The sequence below is a fragment of the Rhinatrema bivittatum genome, chromosome 1, assembly GCF_901001135.1.
Source record: "Rhinatrema bivittatum chromosome 1, aRhiBiv1.1, whole genome shotgun sequence".
In the NCBI taxonomy this organism is placed as follows: Eukaryota; Metazoa; Chordata; class Amphibia; order Gymnophiona; family Rhinatrematidae; genus Rhinatrema; species Rhinatrema bivittatum.
Genome location: NC_042615.1, coordinates 767,166,854 through 767,193,577, shown reverse-complemented (window position 1 = coordinate 767,193,577; position 26,724 = coordinate 767,166,854). Strand labels below are relative to the sequence as shown.

The window sequence follows — 26,724 nt, the reverse complement described above, 5'->3', positions numbered from 1 at the left end:
AAATAGCATATATGTGCATAAGTAGCATATACATGTGAATATAATATTTTATAAATGTTGTGAGCATGTGTGTATTTTTAGTTTCACATACACATTTTACCAGGGGGAAGGTTAGTCTGATGCATTCCAGGATGGGGGTTGACTTGCACACAGTAGTTGCTATTTTGAAAGACATCTACATGTCTAGATTATCAAACTTATTCATACACTTTTGCACTTGCTAAATGGCTCGTGCAAGTGAAATTGAACTTAATTGCAATTTTTGAATGTGAAGTCTGGGTGAACTGGTAGAGGAATCAACTTGGAATGGTGATTCCAAGTATGCACTCAAGATGGCATTTTCATAATCGTATACATGCATATTTAATAAAATACCTGCCTCTAGATGTAATTCTGGTTGTTTATTTGTGCAGTTTCACAATTTTTTGCGCAGAAAATATACATACGTATGTTTATAGAATGGGTAGATAAAGGATGTGTGTTCTGCATTGGGAATATACATGCATAGTTATAAATTCAGTTGGCCACACGCACATATGTGCCAGATTTTAAAATCCTTGCCTCATGTGGGGGCGGGCAAGCAGGGGGGATGAATTTTAGTAAATTACGTGCAGCGACGCAATTGGGCCCCTCCCAGTTCCCTTCCTAGTTCACTCCAATTAAGGAGTGGACTGGGAGGGAACTTCCTTATCCCCCTGCCTAACCTACCTTCCCTTTCCCCTCTCCTCCCCGACCCCTAACCCCTACCTAGCTACCTGAAAATGTTTTATTTTTCTTACTGCTCCTCCCGAGCAGAAGTAGTTTCCGTGTGCTGCCCAGCTGCTGATGTATGCTTTCCCCTGGTCAGCGACTAATGGCCGCTGCCCCAGCCAGCCTCTGTCCCGCCCAGCCCCCCCCCTGTCCTGCCCCTTTTTCAGGGCCTGGCACACAAGTGGCCAGGCCCAGCCACACTCATAAGTCCCGATTTTTACGCATGCGGCCCTTTTAAAATTTGCCCTATTATTTATTTATTTATTTATAGATTTTTTATGTACCGTCGTTTGGAAAGTACCATCACAATGGTTTACATGAACCGATAAAATAGAACTGAAAAGATAAAGATATAATATGAAAATAATAATACAGTATAAAATTCAGTATAAAATATGTCATTATTAAATTAATTAAGCATAAAAAAACAGGTAGGAATACAAAATGCTAAAAAATAAAAGGCAAGGTAAAAATAAAATAAACCTAAAGTTCACACAAACATTCTTGACTTATTATGTACTGTGGATAGGTTTAAAAGTCGGACTACAAGTGACATCAGGAAATAAAGTGACTTGCCAAGGTGGAATGTGAATCCTGGTTGCTTTGGTTCTTATTTATTTTATTTAAAAAAATGTATTCCGCCTATAGTGACTGTCATGCTAGGCAGATTACAACTCATTGTTCTAACCACTAAGCCACTCTATTCACAATCTAAATATACAATGCATTATAAAAAAAAATCTTTTGTCTTGACCTGTTTTTAAATGGAAGAGGAAAAAACTGGTTGCCTAGGAAACCATGGTAGATTAGTAGTTTTCCTTCCTTGAAAGGGTAATAAAATCACTATAAGGAAACATCTTCATTTCTCTTGTTCAGAATGACCTTCAGTCATTTTTTGCCTTGTATGTTAATGAGCTACTTCAAGAAAGGGACACATATAAAGACATTAACTAGTTTGTAAAACTATACATTTGTTTCCACTCATCCAAGAATAAGCAAGATAAGGTAGCCACATGTGGGTGTGATGTATTTGGTGCTAAAATCAGAAGTGTCTTAGAAAGTTTTAGAAAAGCTTACAAAGCTTTTCAAGGATGACCAGGGCTTCTCACTCTGCTTCTGTCGCACAGTAGCCTCTGCAACATGTCTGATGCATTTCTAACAGATCTCCATTTTTTTCTCTACAGCAATCTGGGTCTCCTTGGTTCAGTTTTACTCTATCCCTTGTTCCTGCAGAATTTTTAGTCAGGTTTGTCAGCAGTTTGATAAGTTTCCTTAATTTTTTATGGACAGCAGTTAGCCCTCAATTTTTTTGATACTTAGTAAGGCCTGTTGTGAATGGCTTCAGCCAGCTCTATTTTTTGGCAAAATGTCATCCTTTGATTTTTCCACAATGATATTTCTGACTGTGGCACAGAAAAAAGCCAGCAGCTTCAAGAGAATCCCTTGCTGCAACAGAAAGTTATCTCTCACAGATTTTCACATTGTTTGCATATGCTGCTTGAACATGAACCATAGTGACCCTACTTGTGCCATCTGTCAAATGATGCCAAAGATTGAGTCTAGTCAAAATCGTTGGTGAAAAACTGAAATTCGATGCTTAAAGAGACTCTCAGTCTTGGGAGCTTTACAGGAAGATGTTTTTGAGAACACTGTGCTAGCTGAGCACAGGGTTCTCAAAAACATCTTCCTGTATATGCATTCTATTCTTCCTGTATATGTATTCTATTCTGAAAGAAGCAAAGACGTTAGAATTTGTTCACCTTATAAACACTGGAGAGGAGTCCTACAACATTATCAATACATGATTCTTTTGAAACAGCATTGAGATCCCCTTAATGTTAATTTCCTTATTTGATACGTGGATGGTTACTCTAGATCATAGGAACTTAGTGTTCATAGTCTTCTAAGACAGTGGTTCTCAACCTTTTTTCGGTCGGGACACACCTGACAGTTGGCTCTCATATGCATGACACACTGAACATGTGACTACCTTGTGGCTAAATGTAACCATTCTCTCTGCAACCACAGGAACCCCCTCGACTCCCAACAATGGGTGCAGAGCAGGACTAGGACATTACCCATACAACTCACCATACAAAGAAAAGATATTCTGGTTCTCAGTAAAAGCAAAAACTCCCTTTACTACCAGGCTCAATAGCCCTCCTTATGAAAAAACAATACCGTAATTTAGCACTAATGCATGTCCTATTGAGAAAACACAACAAATACGATTGATACAAATGCCTACATGCTAATAAAATATCTCACCTCTGTCACACACACAAAACTAACCTTCACCAAGTCAGAAAGACCACAAATTATAAATAAGGAGACAAACTGGAATGGAAAACCTTAAAAGCCACTCTGCATGCCGTGCAAAACTGGAGCAATGGAAACAGAAATATAGCACCTACCACACTCCCAGGATTTGCAATAATGCACACAAACTAATCCACACAAAGTTACACCTGATTTATGGAAACCCTACCTATGAAAAGGCAACACTACAAATATTAAACCAGGCCCTAAACACCAATACTCCTCCTGTTACGAAAACAGACTAAGCCAAGTTGCTATAGATCCCCACACAGAAATAAGTGTAAAACTATAATAAATGTTTCAAAACAGCTGACAACAGAATAACATCCAACAATTAAAAAAAATTATTAACAGTTCTTCAAACACCAATACAATATTTCAAAACAGCAGACATCACATAATACCCAATAATTAAAATGGCAGTAAATCAAGAAAAATAAACTTAAAAAGCTACTTTTACTTACCCTTTCCAGGAACTCTCCTACTCCTTTCCCTTGCAGGCCAACAGCACACACCAGAAGCAGCAGTGGCTGCTGAAGCTCTGTCCTCACAGTCCTCTTCCTTAGGGCCCACAACCAGTCATATACACACACACACACAGCTTTTACACCCCATGACCAGTCTCTGTCTCTCACACACCAGTCACCTCCCTGACCGGTCTCTGTCTCCCTCACACATACTAGTCACTTCCTTGACCATTCTATCTCTCTTTCACACATATACACACCAGTCATCTCCCTGACCTGTCTCTCAATCTCCCACATGCTCTCTCACTTTGACACATACTGTCAATCACACTTGCACAAACATGCTCTCTCTTATTTACTTACATGCTGTCAATCACACACTCATGTTCTCTCTCCCTCTGGCTCGCTCTCAATCACAAACCCCCTCCTCCCTAGCACAAATGACAGCTTCTGTAGCCTCCTCCTCCAGCTCCTGTGGCTCAAGAATGAAAAATCCCATTGGCTGCGGGGGCTAACTCTGCTTTCCTGTTGCTGATTGCTGGCTGTGCTTGATTTTGGTCTGGGTCCATGCTTCTGCCACTTCTTTATGCAGCATGGTCGTCTCTTCTCGCACGCACCACTTACATCACTTCCTGTTCTGGGCTGTGGGAGCAGGAAGAAGAAAGGGCCATGCTGTTGATGTTGACAGCTTCCACCAATGGTGTACCTAAAGTATTTGGCACCTGGAGCAGATACTTCCTTTGGCATCCCCAACCCATATATAAATTTAAAATTTCCTAAACATTGATAAAATATTTCAAAACAGCAGACACTTCAAATAACACCAAATAATTAAAACTAATAAGAATTTTTAAAATACCTTACTCTCCAAATCTGTCATCCTGAGATTATCGTAGACTGGTGGCACGCATACACCCTTCCTGTGTCTGTTGTTTTCACACACACACACACAGACAAAAACTGAACCAGAAACCGCAACAAGCCAGATTCTGTATGCAGTGAAACAATGGAAAAACAGAACATCACTATTCCTCAAAACAATCAAGAAATATAAATCAATCTGAATAGTAAAACCATACTAAAAAATATACATATCAAAACAGTTGATGAATATCATCCAATAATTAGAGCTCCTAAACATCGATTTAATATTTCAAAACAGCAGGCATATCAAATAATACCAAATAATTAAAACTAATAAGGATAATATTTTTCCCCCATGCCGTACCTGGAAAACCTTTGATTTCCAGTAACTCTGAGATTGTCATGGATTAGTGGAGGGCACACACAAACTTTCTCCGCTCTCTTTGTCATGCTTCTACACTCTTTTTCTCCTTCACTCCCCTTTCCCCTTCATCTCACCTCTGCACTCATCCCCCTTCCCCCATTCTCACCTCCTTTCCTTCCCACTCATCTTCCATCCCTCGCCCCCAGTCACTCAAACCCTGTTCCCTAACTCACTCCCCTTTCCTCTGTCACTCGCCACCCTCTCCTCTCCTCTTCTCATCCCTCACTCACAGCCCCTCCTCTTCTCTGTCACAACGCCATGTGACTCATCTCTGCATCAAGTTGGTCCTCCTTCCTGCCAGCGCGGTGCAAGAAGCTCTCTGGTAGGACACCAGAGAGCTTCTTGTTCTCTGGTGTCCACACTGGGGGCCTCTAATCGCTGGCAGGGAAGTGGGAACCCCCCCTGCCTTTCACAAATCTGCGCCGCACTGGGCCTCTAATTGTTGGCCAAAGCAAAGGAGGCTCCGGGAGAGGGACAGGACGGGATCCAGCGAGCACAGCAGAGTTGAAATGAGACGCACGCACTCAGGGCAGGCAAAGCATGTTTTCTTTTCTCTTCTGCAGCTGCGCAGCTAGAATGTACGGAAAATCAGCTTATTGGCGCTACAAAACACTCCCAATGTTACCGCGCTCCCCCCCCCCCCCCTTTAGAATGCCACTGGCTTCCACTAACACTGCCTGAACACAATGGCAGCAGTATTAGTGAAAAATTATATGCGACTCGCTGCGATGAAAGAGAGGGAAAGGTAGCACAACCGGGGCAGCGGGACACCAGGAAGCCTCGACACACTAGTGTGCGACACACCGGTTGAGAAGCGCTGCTCTGTATAATTTGTTGTGGAGTTCCCCTTGGTCAGTGGCCCTGTCAGTCTTGATGCATTGGCTCCTGTGGCTGACTCTTGGTCCAAAACATATCTAGGGAAGTTGCCTTTTAAGGGTAGGCTGTTGTTTGGAGAGGATTTGGACAAGTTGGTTAAGACCCACTAGTCAAATAATATGTGGGTCCACTCCCTGAAGAACTCCAACAAGCATCCCCCGATGGGAGTCAGGAGAGAGTGAACCTGCTGAAATTGCCAGAGGATAAGGGCTGCTCTTTATATAGGGCCAACAGAGGTCAGAGGCATTTTCAAACCTCGAGGCAGTACCAACTGGGTAAACAGTTCTTTGGTGCCTCTTTCACTGTCTTTCCAGTTTGAGAGGCCTCGTGGCAGTCCTTTCATGGGACAAGAAGACAGAAGTTTGATGTTGGTTCCTCAACAGGAGCTGGTAGAGCCACCTCCTGAGGTCCAGCGGGTTCACTCTCTCCTGACTCCCATCGATGGATGTTTGTTGGAATTCTTCGGGGAGTGGACACACATAACATTCAACCAGTGGGTGTTGGGAGATGGTTTGCTCAGGTTGTGCCCTGGGCCGGCATTGTTCCATATGAAACGTCTTTAGGGTTTCTCCCTGTTCCACTCCGGCCAAATGGCAGGCTGTCTGCAAGATGTTGCTGAAACTGCAACTCATGCGGGCCACGGCCTCTGTTATGACAGGGCCGTGGCCATTAGTCCATTTATTTTGGGGTGCCCAAGAAGGACAGTTCCTTTCATCCTATCCTGGATCTCAAAGGCGTGAACCACAGTCAGCAGGTGCCACGTTTTGCATGGAGACATTATGGGCCGTGCTCTCCACGGTTTGAAACATAGAAACATAGAAATGACGGCAGAAGAAGACCAAACGGCCCATCCAGTCTGCCCAGCAAGCTTCACACATTTTTTCTCTCATACTTATCTGTTTCTTTTAGCTCTTGGTTCTATTTCCCTTCCTCTCCCACCATTAATGTAGAGAGCAGTGATGGAGCTGCATCCAAGTGAAATATCTAGCTTGATTAGTTAGGGGGTAGTAGGGGTAGTAACCGCCGCAATAAGCAAGCTACACCCATGCTTATTTGTTTTAACCCAGACTATGTTATACAGCCCTTATTGGTTGTTTTTCTTCTCCCCTGCCGTTGAAGCAGAGAGCTATGCTGGATATGCATCTAAAGTGAAGTATCAGGCACATTTGGTTTGGGGTAGTAACCGCCGTAACAAGCCAGCTACTCCCCGCTTTGTGAGTGTGAATCCTTTTTTCTTCTCCCCTGCCGTTGAAGCTATGCTGGGTATGCGTGAAGTATCAGTTTTTCTTCTCCCCTGCCGTTTGTCAGGAAGAGTACCATGAAGCTTATCTGCACATTCCCTTTTGGGACAGGGATCAAAGGTACCTATGTTTTGTGTGCTGCAGGAGCATTTCCAGTTCTGGGTATTACCATTTGGTTTGGCAACTGCACCACAAATAATTACTGATGATCGTGGTGTAGTGACCCTCTGGCGCAAGGGAATCACGGTCCACCTGCATCTTCACAATTAAGAACATAAGAAATGCCATATTGGGTCATACCAAGGGTCCATCAAGCCCAGTATCCTGTTTCCAACAGTGGCCAATCCAAGTCTCATGTAACTGGCAAGTACCCAGACATAAGATAGATCTCAAGCTACTATTGCCTATTAATTACCATAATAGCAGTTTATGGATTTAACCTCTAGGAACTTATCCAAACCTTTTTTTAAACCCAGTAACACTAACTACTGAAACCACATCCCCTGGCAATGAATTCCAGAGTTTAACTATGCGCTGAGTGAAAAAGAGTTTTATTCAGTTTTAAATGAGCTACTTGCTAACTTCATGGAGTGCCCCCTGGTCTTTCTATTATCTGAGAGAGTAAATAACCAATTTACATTAACTTGTTCAAGTCCTTTCAAGATTTTGTAGACTTCTATCATATCCCCCCTCAGTCGTCTCTTCTCTAAACTGAACAGCCCTAACTTCTTTAGCCTTTCCTCGTAGGGCAGCCATTCCATGCCCCATATAATTTTGGTCGCCCTTCTCTGCACTTTCTCCAGTGCAGCTATATTCTTCTTGAGATGCGGTGACCAGAATTGCACACAGTATTCAAGATGCGGTCTCACTATGGAGCAATACAGAGGCTTTATGACATCCTGTGTTTTATTTTCCATTCCCTTCCTAATAATTCCTAACATTCTGTTTGCTTTTTTGATTGCCACAGCACACTGGACTGAAGATTTCAATGCATTATTCACTATGACGCCTAGATCTCTTTCCTGGGTGGTAACTCCTAAGATAGAACCTAACATTGTGTAACTACGGCAAGGGTTATTTTTCCCTATATGCATCACTTCATCTGCCATTTGGAATCCCTGTCTTCGTCTCACAAGGTTCTTCTGCAATTCATCACAATCCACTTGAGATTTAACTACTCTGCATAATTTTGTGTTGTCAACAAAACTGATCACCTCACTCATCATACCCCTTTCCAGATCATTTATAAATATATTAAAAAGCACCAGTCCAAGTACAGATTACTGAGGCACTCTACTGTTTAATTTTTAACACTGTGAAAATTGACCATTTAATCCTATTCTCTGTTTCCTGTCTTTTAACCAACTTGCAATCCACAAAAGGATATTGCCTCCTATCCCATGACTTTTTAGTTTTCTTAGAAGCCTCTCATGCAGGACTTTGTTGAATGCCTTCTGGAAATCCAAATATACCACATCTACCGATTCACCTTTGTCCACATGTTTATTCACCCCTTCAAAAAAATGTAGGAGATTTGTGAGGCAAGACTTCCCTTGGGTAAAACTATGTCTATCCCTTGGGTAAAACTATGTCTATCCCTTGGGTAAAACTTTGTCTATCCCTTGGGTAAAACTTTTTCTATCCCTTGGGTAAAACCATGTCTATCCCTTGGATAACACCATGTCTATCTAAATGTTTTGTGATTTTATACTTTATAACAGTTTCCATGATTTTTCCTGGCACTGAAGTCAGACTCACCAGTCTATAGTTTCCCGGATCACCCCTGGATCCGTTCGTAAATATAGGGGTTACACTGACCATCTTCCAATCTTCAGGTACATCAATTAATTTTAATGATAGGTTACAAATTTTTACTAATAGTTCTGACAATTCATTTTTTAATTCTTTCAGAATCCTGGGGGGTATACCATCCAGTCCAGGTGAATTAATATTCTTCAGTTTGTCAATCAGGCCTACCAGATCTTCCAGGTTCACCATGTTTTAGTTCAGTTGATCAGAATCATCACCCATCAAAATCTTCTCCGGAATGGGTATTTCTCCAACATCCTCCTCAGTAAACATTAAAGCAAAGAAATTGTTTAATATTTTCACAATGGCCTTATTTTCTCTAAGTGCCCCTTTAACCCCCTTGATCATCCAATGGTCCATCCGACTCTCTTGCAGGCTTTCTGCTTCGGATATATTTTTTAAAGTTTTTATTTTGATTTTTTGCCTCTATGGCCAAATTCTTCTCAAATTTTTTCTTAGCCTGTCTTATCAATGTCTTACATTTAACTTGACAATGCTTATGCTTTATCCTATTTTCTTCTGAAGGATCCTTCTTCCAATTTTTGAATGAAGATCTTTTGGCTAAAATAGCCTCTTTCACTTCACCTTTTAACCATGTCGGTAATCGATTTGCTTCCTTCCAGCTTTCTTAATGCAAGGAATATATCTGGTCTGTGCTTCTAGGATGGTATTCTTTAACAATGTCCACACCTGTTGCACACTTTTTACCTTTGTAGCTGCACCTTTCAGTTTTTTCTATTTTTCACATTTTATCAAAGTTTCCCTTTTGAAAGTTTAGCGCTAGAGCCAAGGATTTACTTACTGTCCCCCTTCCAGTCATTAATTCAAATTTGATCATATTATGATCACTATTGCCAAGCGGCCCCCATTATCTCTCTCACCAAATCCTGTGCTCCGCTGAGAATTAGATCTTAGTTTGCTCCCTCTCTCGACTGTTTCTGAACTAATTGCTCTTTTATTCCATCCAGGAACTTTATCTCTCTAGCATGCCCTGATGTTTCACTTACCTAGTCAATATTGGGGTAATTGAAATCTGTCAAAAAAGAGGGAAACTGATTTTAATTCAAATTATTGCCTATAGTGATGGTGTCATCAAGCCAGACATTGTGATTCAAACCCAAATCCAACCGGACTTCTAATCATTCACCATCACTGTAAAAAATCTTTATTTATATGTTGAGACTATTTTTTTGTTTTTTTTGTTTTTCAATAATTGTATCATAAAAAATTAGTCCAAAGGACTTTTCTACTTCACTCCATTGACAATGTGAAGATATAAGATAGTAAGAGGGTTATTTTACTGTAATTGGAGGTTGCTAATGCCTTCCGCAAATCGGACAGGTTGTTGGCCTTTTCTGGTGAGATTCGCATAAAGGTAATGTGGTGTTGCGCGGGGACACGATAGGATGCATGGAAGTGTGCCCTTGGACCTTGGTGAACTGGAAGAGGAGCTTTGAGGAAACGCCCAGGCAGGTGAGACAAGCCCTTCTGGGTAGACAGAAGGAATCTGGAGGCCCTGACCCTCCACCAGACCTGCACGCTTCCGTGAGGCCACCAACGCAATGGTGGTCTCTGAGTGGTCCTCCGACAACTCCAAGCCCTTTTGGACCTGCCGCTGGGTAAAGGTAAGAAGCGGCAGGCCGGACAGAGGTCAAGGGTGGATGAAGCCATCTTGGCACAGGACGAAGAGACAAAGACTCAGACACTGGAGCTTGGAACAGATGAGACGAAGACTTGGAATTTGGAACAGATGAGACAAAGACTTGGAACAGACAAGAACTCAGACAGGCTAAAACTCGGGATGAAGAAGAATCCGGGCAACTCTATGCAGCAACCATCTTGGACTGAGCTTTGTAGACCTGGCGAAACAGGTCAGAGAAGTTGGACTGAAGACGGTCCACAGAGAGGAGGAGTCGGACCAGGACATCCAAGGACAAGACAAGCTAAAATCAAGGAAGTAAAAGTTCGGAACTCTCAAGAGAGCGCAGGACCTCCCGCCACTCACAGACACTTGATGAACAGCAGCACGGAGAGGAGGACCGACGACGGCCTCTCAGGGAGTCAGAGAACTGGAGGAAGGTGGATGGGCGAGCAAGGTCCCTCAGGCACCCTACACAGCCCAGCCGGGCTAGTCACAGACCACGAGGGGAGCAGGGCCTGCCAAGGAAAGGGGCAAACATCTGGGCAACAGAGACGGAGGGCGTCAGGACACAGAGGACATCTGGACATCAAAGAAGGAGGACGTGAGGAACACTGAAGACATCTGGACATCAGAGACGAAGGACATCAGGACATGGAGGACATCTGGCATCAGAGACGGGGGACGTCAGGACAGGAACACGGAACATCCAGTGAAGAGATCAGAATGAAATCTGCAAAGAAAGAAAGCAGGATATTTGGCAAAAGTTTTCTTATGAAGTCAATTGCAAGACAGCAAGACGTATGTTACCTCTTATCAACATATATAGAAGAAGGAGAGCTTCATCTACTGGCCATTTTATCTCCATTATTGTCGAGAATAAAGAACAGCAGGTTCAATGCATACTTGTCATTTCCGTGTTTGCTGAGCAAAAAGAAAATTGCACCCTAGATATATCTGTCAGTTAGATAGCATCAAGAACTCTTATAATCAGAACTCTCACACTGTCTTACACACACACACACAAGCTCTCTTTCTCATACATAAAGAAGAAACAAAAGAAGATGGCATCTCTGACCCCAGAACTCTGGCCAAAATTGAAAAAATTTGACTGATTGGGTGAGAATTTTTATTTATTTATTGGGTAGCTAGATAAAGATTTACACATGGATCACTCTATTCTATAGTACTTAGTACACTTTGGGTATTTGCATAATAATAATAATAATATTGTCTTATTCTCAAAATTTTCCTTTCTGTCTGTCATTCCATAGTATGCTTCCCATCTGGTAGCAAGACAAGCCCAATGAACCTTAAAAGTCCTGGCAGAACTTGGTCTCTCAAGTATTACAAGAGGGCATCTATGTCACAAATCATCTGAGAGCCCCTGTCTCAGTGGTTCTTCCTTTCCCATTTGACCTGGGGACTACCCTTCCAAATTTCTCTTCACCAAATTGTTCTGACTATTTGTGCCTCTAACCTGGGATGGGTGGTTCATATACAAGGGCTTCACTCCCATTGCTCCTCATCCATCCAAGATAGCCATTACTACATCAGTTCCCTGGAACTTCAGGCTATAATAAATATTACTAAAGGCTTTTTTAAAGATCTGGTAAACAACAAAAGTCTCCTAGTTCAGACAGACAACCAGTTAGCCATGTTCTACCTGAACAAACAGGGAAGAGAGTGTTCTCGCTCCTGTGTTGGTAAACTAACAAGTTTGTGAGACTGGGCCATCTCACATAGGACAGCCCTGAGGGCCCCATATCATGCAAAGAAAGAGAACATCTTGATAGACAGGCTCAGTCAGATCCTACACACCCAGTGGTGGTTCCTGAATCAGGCAGTGGTGAACAAGTTATTTCTTGAGTGGGGAACACCCAGGATAGGTCAGGAAGATCCACAGCTTCTGTTCCAGTAGAGGATCAGACGGCAGACTAATGAACACCCTCTCTCTTCACTGGGGTAACAGATCTTCTATACATGTATTCTCCAATGTACCTGGTTGTGAAAACCTTAATAAAACACAGGAAATAGGAACTATGATTTTCATAGCTCCTCTTGGGCTGAGGCAGATTTGGGAGCCACTCCTTTGAGAGTTATCTGTCTGAGAACTAATCTAGTTGTGGAATTATTCAACTCTAATCATGCAGAATCGAGGAACACTATTTCATCCTAATATCCATTGTCTCTGCCTCATAGTCTCAATATTAAGAGTGAGGTAGTCCATTCCTTTGGACTCTCCAATGAAGCATCTCAGGTTATTCTGGCTTCTAGGAAGGAATCTACCAGGATATCATGAGTTCCAATGGAGACAGTCCAACATTTGTTTTGAGAGCAAGGTCATAGATCCCTTTTCTTGCTACACACAAAAGCTGCTTGTACACATTTTATCTCTCTTAAAATCTGGCCTCAAAACCCAGTCTCTCAGGGTTAACCTTAGTACTTTACACATTTATCATCACTGTGTGGAAGGTGTTAACTGCTGCACAGTCTTAAGTTGTCAGGTTTATGCAGGGCTTACCTCATGTAAAGCCTCCCATCAAGCTACCCACTATGTCATAGAACCTCAATTTAGTTTTTAACCAAATGATGAAACTTTCCCTTTGAACTTCTGAACTCTTTGAGATCGTATCTGACCTGAAATGTCATATGTTTGGTGACAGTCACTTAGCCTTCAGTCAGTGAATTCTGGGCCCTAGTGATTAATCTACCATATATCCACTTTTCACAAAGATTTTCATCACAGCAGGGACAATGCTGCACATACATCCCAAGTTCCTGCCAAAGGTGTGTTGGATCTCAGTGTTAATCATTCTGAAAACATTTTTTCTCCAGACCACATGTTAATAGGAGAGATTTGGGCTTGCATAGTTTGGACAGCAAGAGAGCCATTGCTGGCCATCTGAAGCAGACCAGCTTTTTATTTCTTTTGACTCAAACAAGCCTGGATTTGCTGTCAGCAAATGGACAGCAGATTGTCCATTTATTACCTTATTACCTGCTGTAACTGCTGTAAATAAGCTAATATTTTAGATATATGTGTTTAATTGTTTAAATTGTTTGCTTAAATAAGTTATCAATATAATCCACCATAACTGCTGTAATTAAGCTTTCATATATATCATTATATAATCTATTTATCCTTCATTAACCGCTGTAACTAATCAACCATGTTCTAACCTCGTTAAGCAACCTCTCTTGTAAATACTGATACGTTCCTTTTACCTTTCTCAGCTGCTGTCTTTCCTCCTTTACCTCTCTCCCCCCCCCTTTTTTTCGCTCCTGCTCCATCCCCCACTCCCTGTTTTTTGTAATTTCCTCCTTTCTCAAGTTTATTGTAAACCGGCGTGATGTGCTTGCACGAACACCGGTATATTAAAAGCTGTTAAATAAATAAAATTGCATCTCTTTTTGTTATGCCCATGCAGGCCAAACTCTGGAAGGTATGTCAAGATTCATGTTAGATCAATAGCAATGTTGATGGCTCATCTAAGATTGGCCTCCATTGAGGAGACTGCAAAGCTGTGACATGGAGTTCCATCCACACATTCATGTCCCACTACTGTTTGGACAATGACTCCACATGAAATAGTAATTTTGGTTAGTTTGTCCTCCAGGGCCTCTTTGAGGGATGGAACCCAAATCCACCTTCCCCCATTTTCATACCACCACCACCACCCCTTTTATGTTATTTAGTGTTGCCTTCCTATATTAAAAACAAATTGTAACAAGAAGTTCTCAACAAAACTATGTTGTCCTCCGTTTGACAGTGGTAGTGGGGTATTTTTATCCCTGTATTTGTTGACTTGCAATCCTTAGCTAGGAATTCTCACGTGTGGCTATCTTATCCCGCTTGTTCTAAAAAAAAAAAAAAAAAAAAAGCAAAGTTGCTTATCTGTAATAGGCATTCTCAGAGGACAGCAAAATAAGAAACAACACAAATCTCCCCACCTCCCCTTTGTCAAGTTCTTAAAGCTTTTTTTAGAAGACTGAGGTGACTCCCGCATGATGGTGGCAGAGTGGGAATTCCCTTACCTGCATGGAAAGCTTTCTAAGCTTTTCTACAGCTTTTCAGAAACATCTAGTGTTGACGCCATCAATGATATCACCCACATGTGTAGATTTTTATTCTCTGAGAATGCCTGTCAGATGTAAGCAGCTTTGCTAAATCTAATGGACATTGTCTTAGAGTAGAAGCACACTAGAGTTTACAATGAAGCAGTAGTTGAAAAGAAAAAATTAAAAACATTAAATTATGTTTAGATAAATTTATTTTCTTTTTTTAAAGCAATCTTTCCCTTAATGATGGGCTCTTCTGTAACTATTGCCCTTATTTTACATTAAAAACTTCATATTTGCTTTGGTAATCTAATCCCAGTTGCTTCCAATTACCTGGCAACTGACTCCATTACTGCAGTTGCTTCCCTTGCATAATTCCTGTGAATCTGAAGTGATGATATATATATATAGGAAACCATGGTTTCTGGTTGCTGCCATTAGGGAGATAAAAGTTTACTTGACATGCCTTGCATACTCATGTGCCATTAATTGGGCTGATTGGCTGAATATCTATAACGTGACTCCACAAACTTGGACAAAGGAAATAACAAATAGTGAAATATGCAAATGATGTACCAGCTTATTTATTTATAGGGAAGATGACTTTCAAACAACTGTGCACAGCAGCATATATGAGTGTATGTGTTTCTCATAGTTTTACCCTAGAATTTTATAATGTATGCATATCACAAATAGGTATATATGGACCAACGCACAAATACATGCAGTGCTTTGAATGTGCATACTTTATCCAGCTATTTTAAAAATATACACACATTTTACATGTGAAGATAGGACTTTATGTACGTTGGGATTCACAGGCATAAATTAGTGAATTTAGAAACAAATGCGTGAGTGAGATTACCAGTTTAAGCAGTTAGTCCACATTTTGCCCAGTCCTTCTCCAGGTCATTAACTCCCGCTTGGTTCTTCAGCCAGAACTCCCCCCAATTCATCGAGACTTCCCACCCAGTCAGTACTACACAATAAGCACATTTAATATCACTTATGCCAGATTATTAGGTGGTAAAATATGAGAGTAATCTGGCAAATGTACATGCGTAACTACCTCTTAAAATAGCAACGTTACATGTGCACCTGTTTGCCCTGCCCAGGAACACTCCTGCACCACCCCCCTTTTATATGCATGAAAGTGAAAATACGTGCGTATTTTGAACATCTATAAAATATGGAATTCGCGAGTAGAGGCTACTTATGTGCATGAGTGCTCATTTTTACGTGTTTAACGTTTCGAAATTTTACCTTAGTGTATTTTATCAAATGCGCTAAATAAAAAACTGAGATAAATAAGAAAAAAAGTAACAAAGGGAAATAATTAGTTAACATGGTCAGCGAATTCAACAACCAAATAAAAAAGTCACTCAGAAACTTAGATCAAAAAAGGCAAGTTTTAGGCAGGGCTTTAAAGGAAGAGATGGAGGCCTAATTGACTGGAAAGGACAATGTTTCAATTAAGAAGAAAATGTAATGAAAATGAGCCTAAGTGAGGAGCAGCATAAAATGGTTCCATTACTACTACTTAATGACCTTGTTAGCAGCATAACTGTACACCACAATACAGCATAACGGTACATCACAATAAACATATTTGGTTCGTATGCAAATAGACTGGTTATGGCTAAATAAGATTTATCTTTAGTTTGCATTTGGCCTACCAATCTTAGGGAACTGGTGCTCCATCTTAGAATTAATTAGTAAGTGAAAGCAAGTGTTACTTTAAAAAAAAAAAAAACAACCCTACAGCAATTAAAAATAAGATCTTGAAAAAAATCCATTTGTCATTTAGTATTAGTGTATTTTTAGTACATGATTCATTTTTTATGTATAATCCCAACTCTTTCAGCAAGGAATATTGTATATAACATAGAAAGCACTTTTCCAAATATTGTGCAGTATCATCATATATTGTGGAATCTGAAGCACTGTGAGTGGGAACCATAAAAATATACAACCATCAGCAAGCATATTTAGTTTAACTACGTAGAATATCTAGAAAGCCATCAATGGTATTGATCTTGGTCCTACAAAAATGAGCTTTTAAAATAAAGAGAAAAATAATCCAATTCAGTAAACTGGTTAAAAATGAGAAGAGTTACAGAAGATAGTACTTGGGTAAAACGCAGGAGTTTTATACCTTTCTTATATAAGGAGTTAAATATACCTACCCATTTAGTTCTATAACGTGACCTCGTGCACTAGTGATTTTTTTCTCTCCTCTGTGTTGTGTTCGGCACTATTATTAATGCAGGAAAATCAGTAACATTAGTCATCTTAAAAGGGTTATTACTCAAGATGATTTAAATTGTGAAAATGTCAGTGGTGCTTGCATGCTCCCTGCTAGAGATGCAGTGATTTACAGTCTCTGACACCATTCTGCTGCTGAGAAGGGCCAGAAAAAGTAATGGCTTATATTTTATACTGATCAGAATTCAGAACATGATATCGGCTATAACACATATTAAATGTCCTTAGATTTTCCAGGTTTCATGTGTCAAGCCTAAGGTATACAGTCAAACTAACATCCACCTTTAGATGCAAATTTGTAGCTTCCAATGCATTGAGATAAAGAGGCTTTACAAGGGCAAAGAAATGCTTTCAGTGAGGGAGGATTGTTTTACGGAATCTGCAGATTGCTTTCATTTCTGTGCAAACGAAAGATATTATAAAAGAATAGTGACTATATTGAAATGGGAGTGCCAAAAGATGTCTCCAGATACTCACTTCTCTAATATTTAGATGTAAAGCTTTGGCCAGGTTTTTAAAAGGCAGAATAATACTTGTTTTTCTTATCCTGGAGGACGAGAGTATACATGAAGATATATCAGAGCTGTGCAATTATGATTGATTTTTAATTGCAGTATTGCCAAACTAATTCAGGCTGAAATCTTGACCATGTATGGGTACATGCATATAGACCTGAAACTGATCAATAGAATGAGCCAATTTAAGGACTGCACACAAAGAACTCAAAGCAGTGGAAAATTTCCATCAGTATTCATTTTTAATACTCACTAAAGACTTTTGGCAAAAGCACTAATTGAGGGGCGAAATACAGAGACTGACTACAATCACAAATTTTAGCCACAAAAGCTGGAAATCATAAATTGACAAGTCCCTCAACCAGTTCAGAGTTTCCAACAATATAGAGCATTCTATGTGGCTAAATCTTTATACTCAGGTCATATTCATATGTAATAGGATTCAGAAACTTAGATTTTTTTTCGGGGGTGGGGGGTGGATTGAGGTTAGGCAATGGTACAGAAATAGCCATTGATAGCATGAGTAACACAACTGAAAATGGTAGTTTGTCTTTTGAGCAATAATAAAACTGAAAATGTTTAGAAAAGCTGAACTGTACAGTGGTTATGAGACTATGGGGTTGACTTTAAAAGGCACGAGCATCCATGTGCGTGCGGTTCCCAGCACGTGCACATGGACATGCCAGTTTTATAACATGCCACTCGCATGTTATAAAATACGATATCTATGCGCACATGTGCACCTGATTTTATAATCAGCACACTCATGTGCTGGCGGGAGTCCCATTCACGCAAGCAGGGTAGGATTTTTCAGTCACGCACAGTGACACAATTGGCCTTTTCCCCAGTTCCCTAGCCTTATCCTTCCTCCCCCTCTCCTCCCTGACTTCTAAATCTACCCTACCTATCTCCAATTTTTTGTTTTTGTACTTACTGCTCCTCTGGGGCACAAGTAAACCATGCGCCAGCCAGCTGCCAACGCGCATTTCCCAAGGACAGCATCTAATGGCGCTGTCCTGGCCTGCCCCTCCCCGCCCCTTTTAGCTGTCCCGGTACTTCTGCGCGTATCAGGAGTTATGCGTGTGGCCAGACTCTTTTGAAAATGCGCATTGCACGCACAGGGCCCAGTCACGCTCGTAACCCCCGAATTTTACATGCGCAGGCCTTTTAAAATTCGGGCTTATATCCCTAACCTTCTGCATGGTAATTTCATAATAGTTCTATTACACTGTGTCCTATTTCCTGAAAATAAAGTATCATTAGCAAGAATGCAAAGCTGCTTCTGATATCCAGGGTTGCTTAGAAGATTAAAAAAAAAAAAAAAAAAAAAACCATTGGTGCATTTCTTGAGAATTTAATTGAGCTATTTGTGAGGGCAACAGTTTGTGTTGGCTAGGTTTTCTGAAGCTTAGGGCCTGATTGATTAAGCTTTTTCCTCCCATAGAGACAGAATTGGGGTGATTTTAAAAAGCATTTAAACGCTTTAAATTGGGGTTTACATGTTTAAATGCACTTTATTTGTGTAAGTGGGCTTTTGAAAATTGCAACAATATTTGCCATTGAATTGTCCATATGATATTCACATTGGGGCAGATTTTAAAAGCCCTGTGCGCATAAATCCAGCTGGATTTACGGGCGTCGAGCCTATTTTGCATAGGCCCGGCGAAGCACGCAAGCCCCGGGATGTGCGTATGCCCCGGGGCTTGAAAAAAGGGGCGGTCTGGGGCGGGGGTGTGGCCAGAGGCCTCCGTAGGGCCTCTAGGCTGGGGGATCACACTCCGGCACTTGGCCGGTGCGCTCAACCCTCGCCTGCCCGGAGGCAGGCGCAACTTGAACAACAAAGGTTAAGGGGGTTTAAGTAGGGCTGGGGGCAGGTTAGGTAGGGGAAGGGAGGTGAAGTGGGGGGGTGGAAGAAAAGTTCCCTCCGAGGCCGCTCTGATTTCGGAGCGGCCTCGGAGGGAACAGGGAAAGCCATCGGGGCTCCCCTAAGACTCGGCGCACGCAAGGTGCACCCCCCGTGCGCGTGCCGACCCCGGATTTTATAACATGCGTGTGGCTGCACGCGCATGTTATAAAATTGGGCGTAGATTTGTGTGCGCCGGGTTGCACGCACAAATCTACACCCGCGCGTAGCTACTAAAATCTGGCCCATTATTGATTAGTTTACCAGAAAAATTAACAAAAGTATTACAACTATTACAGCATGCTGCTGCAAGATTATTGCTAGGTTTATCAGGTTTGATCAGGTTCATCCTGCATTGAAGGACCTACATTGGCTCCTGGTGAAAAGTAAATCAAAATTTTGAATGTTGGTAACCATGCACAAACTTTTATATTATGAATGTACTTGTTCTCTAAGAAAAAGACTACATTGGTATGTGCCATCAAGATCATTGAGATCTTCAGGTTCTCATTTATTTAGTTGGTTAAGTATTTTATATACGTTGTTCCATGTAAAGATCACAACGGTTTACTAAAGTAACGTTCATAGCTATGTATCAACAAAGACTGGTTACAGAGGCAGTATTCATCAACAGGTATCAACTGAAATGTTCTATTACATATTAATTAAAGATCAAGGACATAATGCGAGAGGTATCGAACATATAATAATAAAACAGATTTCACATAATAGTCAGTACGTTATGTTGAGGTTCTTAAATTCACTCGTTAAATTTATATCTCATGCTTCAGTTGATTTCTTTTGCCCTTCTTATTATGGTTCTCTGCATTCTGATTATTTTAAGTTAGGTTGTATGCATTTTTGACCATTCTCATTTACTGCACATTCCCAATTCACAACACTATGGGGCGGATTTTCAGAGCCCTGCTCGCCTAAATCCGGGCAGATTTAGGCGAGCAGGGCCCTGCGCGCCGGTGCGCCTATGTTCAATAGGCCTACCGGCGCGCGCAGACCCTGGGACTCGCGTAAGTCCCGGGGTTTTCCGAGGGGGGCGTGCCGGGGGCGTGTCGAGGGGGCGGGCCCGATCCGCGCGGCGTTTTCGGGGCGGGCCATAGCATTTCAGGGGCGGGCCCGGGGGCGTGGTTGCGGCCCGGGGCGGTCCGGGGGCGTGGCCGCGCCCTCCGGACCCGCCCCCAGGTCGCGTCCCGGCGCGCTAGTGGCCCGCTGGCGCACGGGGATTTACGTCTCCCTCCGGGAGGCGTAAATCCCCCGACAAAGGTAAGGGGGGGGTTTAGACAGGGCCGGACGGGTGGGTTAGGGAGGGGAAGGTGAGGGGAGAGCAAAAGAAAGTTCCCTCCGAGGCCGTTCCGATTTCGGAGCGGCCTCGGAGGGAACGGAGGTAGGCTGCGCGGCTCGGCGCGCGCCGGCTATACGGAATCGATAGCCTTGCGCGCGCCGATCCCAGATTTTAGCGGATACGCGCGGCTACGCGCGTATCTACTAAAATCCAGTGTACTTTTGTTTGCGCCTGATGCGCCAACAAAGTACGCCAAATCGCGCTATTTGAAAATCTACCCCTATATGTATGAACAAAGTAGGGTGAAGGTTTTCTCCTTTGTTGCCCCTACAATGTGGAATGTGCTTCTAGTAAGTTGAAGAAAGAGAATCATCGAAAGGAATTTAGACAACATATTAAGGCCATGCTATTTAGTGAAGCTTTTGGAATTGTTTAAATTTTTGGTTTTAGATATTTTTTTAGGATTGTTTGTTCTTCTATTATAGTTTGTTTTATGCATGTCTGTTTGTAATCCGCACTGAACAGAAACTTCTTGGAAACAGCAGAATATAAGATTTTAAAATAAATAACAGCATGTTACATGTGTAAACAGTTTTTTAAAATTGCTATGATAGTATGATACATTTACACGTGTAACTACTTTTAAAATTTCCTCCCTGTGACATGAATATGAAAATGATAGTGAAAGCCAAAATGATGCTTGACTACATAGGGAGAGAAATGGTCATCAGAAAAAAAGGAGGGAAATTCCCCCTGTATAGGTTCCTGCTGACACCTCATTTGGACTTCTGTATACAATTTTGGAAACTGTATCTTCAAAAAGATATAAACTAGTTGGAGTCAGTCCAGAGAGTGGCTATTAAAATGATCAGTGGTCTTCATTCTAAAGCATATAGGGACAGACTTAAAGATCTAAATATGTATACTTAGAGGAAAGGTAAGATAGAGGAGATATGATAGCGACATTTAAATAACTCCAAGGTTTCCATGCACATCAAGCAAGCTTCTTTAATAGGAAAGGCTCTAGAAAGAGAGATCATATGATGAGGGTGACTCAGGAGTAATCTTAGAAAATATTTCTTTACAGAGAGGGTAGGGAATGCATGGAACAGTCTCCCAGTGGAGGGTGGTGGAGACAAAATCAATATGAGAATTCACGAAATCATGGGGTAACTACAGAGGATCTCTGAAGGAGTGATAGGAATTATAAAGCTAAATTAGTTGGATGCAGAGGCAGACTAGATGGGCCATTTGCTGCCATCATGTTGCTTTGTAAAGGGGAAATGCTGCCTTTCACAGTTTTCTTCATGAGTAAATACATTGATATAACTGATGATTGGTTTTTGGTTTTTTTTTTACTTATAATAGATGAACACTTCACTCTTGGGAAGCATTGGTATGCTGAATTCTGCACCCCAACTTCGCTGTATTAAAACCTACCAGGTACCACCTGTTCAACCTGCCTCACCAGGCTCACATAATGCACTCAAACTTGCACGGCTCATCTGGACTTCCAATCGTAATGTTATCCTTATGGCTCATGATGGCAAGGAGCATCGGTTCATGGTCTAATGTCAATATTTGTTGTGAATTTCTCCTGCTTTCACTATTGGCTTCACGATACCAATGGCTATAAGTCATCGTTTGGAAGCAATCATTCAACAACATTTGCTGCACAATTCTCTAGAGCAATTCCTTGCTAAAGGCAGGTGTTGATCAAGAGGCATCATTCCAGCTAACAATAAAAATGGCCACTCAACCTCCCTTTCATTCCCACACGATTATTCTGTCGTTTTACCTTACCATTGAGAAAAGGGGAAAGCAATGCTTTGAAATACTGTTATTGTCAGTGTAATAGGGCCTGGAAGCTTTGCAAAACTGTGATTGCAGTTATTGACTAGGCCTTTATTTTCAGACATTAGAGCATTCAGAAACTGACTTTTTAATCTGTGTACCTTTATGTAAAATGTTAAAGCATTTCATTTTTAATCATTTGTATACCGCTTTTCTGGTTCACCACCACCACCCAATGCAATGAATAACATTTAAAAAACAAAAAGATCCAGTCAACAGCAAAAATACAGTGAACACACTTAAACTAGGTACTTACAGAAAGAAAACTCATACATCCCCCAATTACCGGTAAATATCTCCCAGACAAAACCAAGTCCATTCAACACACAAGTTTATCCAACCTCAGCCCCTTATCCATCTCTAACCTATGTACGATCAACCTGTTCAGCTGAAGCAGCACTTCACCTTATGTGACTGAAAAGTTACCTAGGTTAAAGTGTTTCCACATGGATTCATAGCACTAAAATGTTGCATTCTATGCCCTTCTGAGGAGGAAGTAATTTTTAAATACCTTCTTCTTCTTCTAGATGTGATGAATCTGGCTGCTACCTTTGCACTGTACATGCCATTAGGGGAGGTATTTCCAGCTTCTGACTTTTGATTCAGCTAGATTGAGATGATGCTTTAAGATAAGAAGGCATCCCTACTTACATAAACATTAATTTGCATTAAAAGAATTCTTACTGAGTTTACCACAAATAAAAATGTTTGTTTACATTTACTTCCCTTTGCTCATCATTTGCTTAAGGGATTCTTTAAGATTAGTCAATTATACCTTCTTAGTGAAATTTCACTCAGGATTCATGAGAACATGTAAGAAGATGCCAGGCTAGGTCAATTTCATATCACCAACTAAAACGAGGTAAATTCCATCATCTCTTTTGATTGGGAAAATGCATATTGTGCAAACCATGCAGTGTTTTCACTTTGTATTTGGCTAGCTCTATGAATAAGGTCATAAGGGTATTTAACAATTTCAAATAGGATAAATATGAACACACATGAGAATGAGGTAGACCTGGAATAGAACAGAGGAGTTATTTCCCACAAAATATGTGATAGCCCCTTCCTTAATGCAGGACTGCAAATAATATGAATATAATTCTTAGCATCCATTGAAAAGCAAGTAAAGTTAAAAATTAGCATAAAATATGTGGTCCCAAAATATTTCTTTTAGATGCAAAGTGGAGAATGCCCAGGGAAAAAAATTGAAAGCATTTACAAAAACAATAACCAGAGTTAAAATTCTCATTTTGATCTAATCAAATATTAAGTGTTAAATATGAATTTGGATGAGTCCTTTATATAGAAGAGCTATTTCTATACCTTTCATTTATTCTTGTTATTAGAATTGTTTAAATGCATACTAAGTAAAAGCTACATCTGGTTTTGCATGCATACTTGCTTAAAACTGTAACGTGAGATTCAAATTTGAAAGTCATCCAATCCCAATTATGCTGCTGAAATTTACACATTTGATCAGTCAATGATAGACATTACTAATTTCCAAATACTGATAATCATAGCAGCTCTACACTTTATTTTCTACTAACATGTCTTTCTGTGTCAAAATGTGCTAGTTTATCCTCATGATAGGGAGCAGAATTGCAGAAATCCATAAAATATGTGATTTGTTTTTCTAATGAATGCATTGCTATATTTTCCCTTTATCATTTTTAGCAGACTAGCAAAAGGAACAGAACTTCTAGTAAATGATTAATGACACAAAAACACAGGAAACTGAACCATGCAGTAGTTCCAAAGAATGGCACGAAATGAGTAGACACTCTGCCGTACATTTCAAATGCACTGATCTTACTGAGCTAATCTACTTATTATTCATGAGAACAGGATCTGTAACCCTCTAGCGACATATACAGTATGGGTTCTTAATGAGGCTAATTTCTTTAAAAATAAAAGTTAAATAAACAAGTTGTTAGGAATATGTATCTCATGTCTGTAAATTGTAGTTTTGGTAAATGTTGTAAGGACATAGTATATGGTGGTATTAAATTTGTTTGCAGTAAAATGCAATTTTTTAAAAGTAAACATATGAAACATGCATGTACATTTAATTTATAAATAGTATTTCTGTGATTCCAAGGCAAGTATAAAGCATTACTACACATATGCACATATATAACTGGAGTAAAATACTGCTGAAATATGGAAGCAATTTACTGTACATGAAAAAAGGTACCAGCTATGCATTTCTTAATCTAATTTCACAGTATCTGTTTAAGCCTACTAAGCTTTCAGTAGATACAGTCATTTCTATCACTAATTTTTAAATTAGAAAAACTGAAATGTGTAGTGGTCCATTATCAGTCATGAATAATTAGGTAAATTCACTTTGGTTTTTTAAAGCAGTAATTCTTGCTAGATTGTTCAAAATGTGCCCATTTATTGTCCCTGTTGATTCCTTTTCCGGTTCTTATTCCTAGACCACTTTTGCATCCAAATGCATTTTAGTTCTTACAGTTTTACACTTTCTGGAATACTTCATATGACACACACTTTTTTTTTTTTTTAATCTTCTTCCTTGAGTCCTCTCTTCAGTTCATATTGTATTCAAGATTAATCTGCCTAAGCAGCACAGCAGCATTCTGATTTGCTTAGATTCATAATGATGGTAGTGACTAAATAGGAAGAGCTTTCACAAATTTTAAATTGAAAAATATGAAAACTTGCATTAAAAATGATTGTAATTCAAAATCTGCTGAAGATCCAAATATGCTAAAAATACATACAACAAAAATCTTTGTGAGTTTTGATCACTTTTACTGGATACCAAAAGAGATGAGGGACAGAGGTCCCTTCTTCACCTCACCTTCATCATTTTTCTTGACCCAATAAAAAGATCACAACCTACCAAGATTCCACTTTTTCCGCTTGACCAATATGACTACTAGAACTCTGCACAATATATTTCATGAAGGGAAAGAAAATCAACATGGGATGGGAGATCCCCTCCATAAGTTAGGGGAGAGTAGTAAGGGAGAGCTAGTGTGTCCCCTCTCCGGACCCCAGGAAAAGAGAAGCCTGGTGTCCTTCCCAGCTGTGGCAAGAGACAAAGTCAGCAGGTGACATACCTGTATTTTTTTTTTTCTTAAATCACTTCTGTGATTTTTATGGGTTTCCATATATTAAAGCTGAATGAAATCTTTAATTTCAGTTTGTTCTTTCTAGCTGCTGGTAATGGGTCTTAGTGAACTGAGGACTTGCATCATTTGTACTTAAAAACAAAACCCTTTCATCCACTATAATCCAAATGCAAGTCTTTTAGTCAAACAAGTAGATTAACTTGGCTGAAACCTCAAAATAGCTAATTGAATTCACTACTTTTATGTTTGCAACCATCTAAACCTTCCTACCCAACTAAAGATTTATATCTGAATTGGGCCTTTTACCAAATACAGGTGTCTAATATAGCATACTAAAAATACAACTCCTGGTAAAGAAAATATACTAAATAAGCAACATTCCGCCAGAAATGATTGCCTGGCAAATCTTAAATGTAGCAATACATTTTGACCAGCTGTTTCCGGGATTTTGCTTCAGTGGGAGTGGGTATTACGAGACTGTATGATGGAAGTAGAGTTTAGTGCTTACAAATAAGTGACTACTAAGCTAGCATTTACATATTGATTAGACACAAATCTTGACTTGAGTGACTTTGCTTACCATCATCCCAAACTTCATCACAGTTTAAAGCTTTCAGCACTGCAGTAAAATTTGTATTGTCATTCCAGTGTAAGCTTTTAGTGTTTTATTGATTTGTTAGTACTGTATTTGGACTTGCCCTTGTAAATGTAAAGACGTATGTGGCTTCATTGACCGTTTACAAGCAAAAGATGACATGATACGATAACTGTATGAAAATGTTATAATGATTGAAATCGTTGTGTACAGTAAATGATTAAAATGTCTCTCAGATTACTTGCTGATTCCACTGAATAGATAATATAATGTACTACTAAATGTTCCTGTGTACATATGTGGGTGAAATAAAAAAAATAACACTGACGTGACCTTTTTCCTGTATTTAGTGAAATTGTCGTGGTAGCATGTACATACACTCCATATGCCATATTTAGCACTCTAGTGCTTATTTTTATTCTTTTTATTTCACATTCTAGTACAGTGCATTCATTTAAGCAGAAGTATAACATGAATGCTGAAAAAATGGTTCAGATTTTTGCAATATGAATAGTTGTAAATTTCACAAAGGATGGGGAAGCATGTTTAAGAAATCCAGAGGCCAATGTTCAAAGGTAAGTCATTATCTAGCTAAAATATCTGGCTAATTTTGCGGCTTTTTAATTCTGTCTGGCTCACTCATTTACTGAGGCTTTTTCCCATAGACTCAAAATGGGGGAAAAGTCTTAGTAAATGACCCCCTTAGCCTGATAAATCTGGCCTTGTGTGACTGGATAGCT

General features: G+C 40.3%; 1 protein-coding gene across 3 annotated transcripts in view; it reads left to right on the top strand.

The window, feature by feature from the left end:
• Positions 1-26,312, top strand: part of WDR7 (WD repeat domain 7) — a 1,145,388-nt gene extending 1,119,076 nt beyond the window's left edge. For all 3 annotated transcript variants that reach the window (XM_029579728.1, XM_029579736.1, XM_029579721.1), the window contains one exon: positions 21,800-26,312. In XM_029579728.1, coding sequence (XP_029435588.1) covers positions 21,800-22,003 — 204 coding nt within the window. In that variant the 3' untranslated portion in view covers positions 22,004-26,312. The remainder of the gene's footprint in view (positions 1-21,799) is intronic.
• The last annotated feature ends 412 nt before the right edge of the window (positions 26,313-26,724 follow it).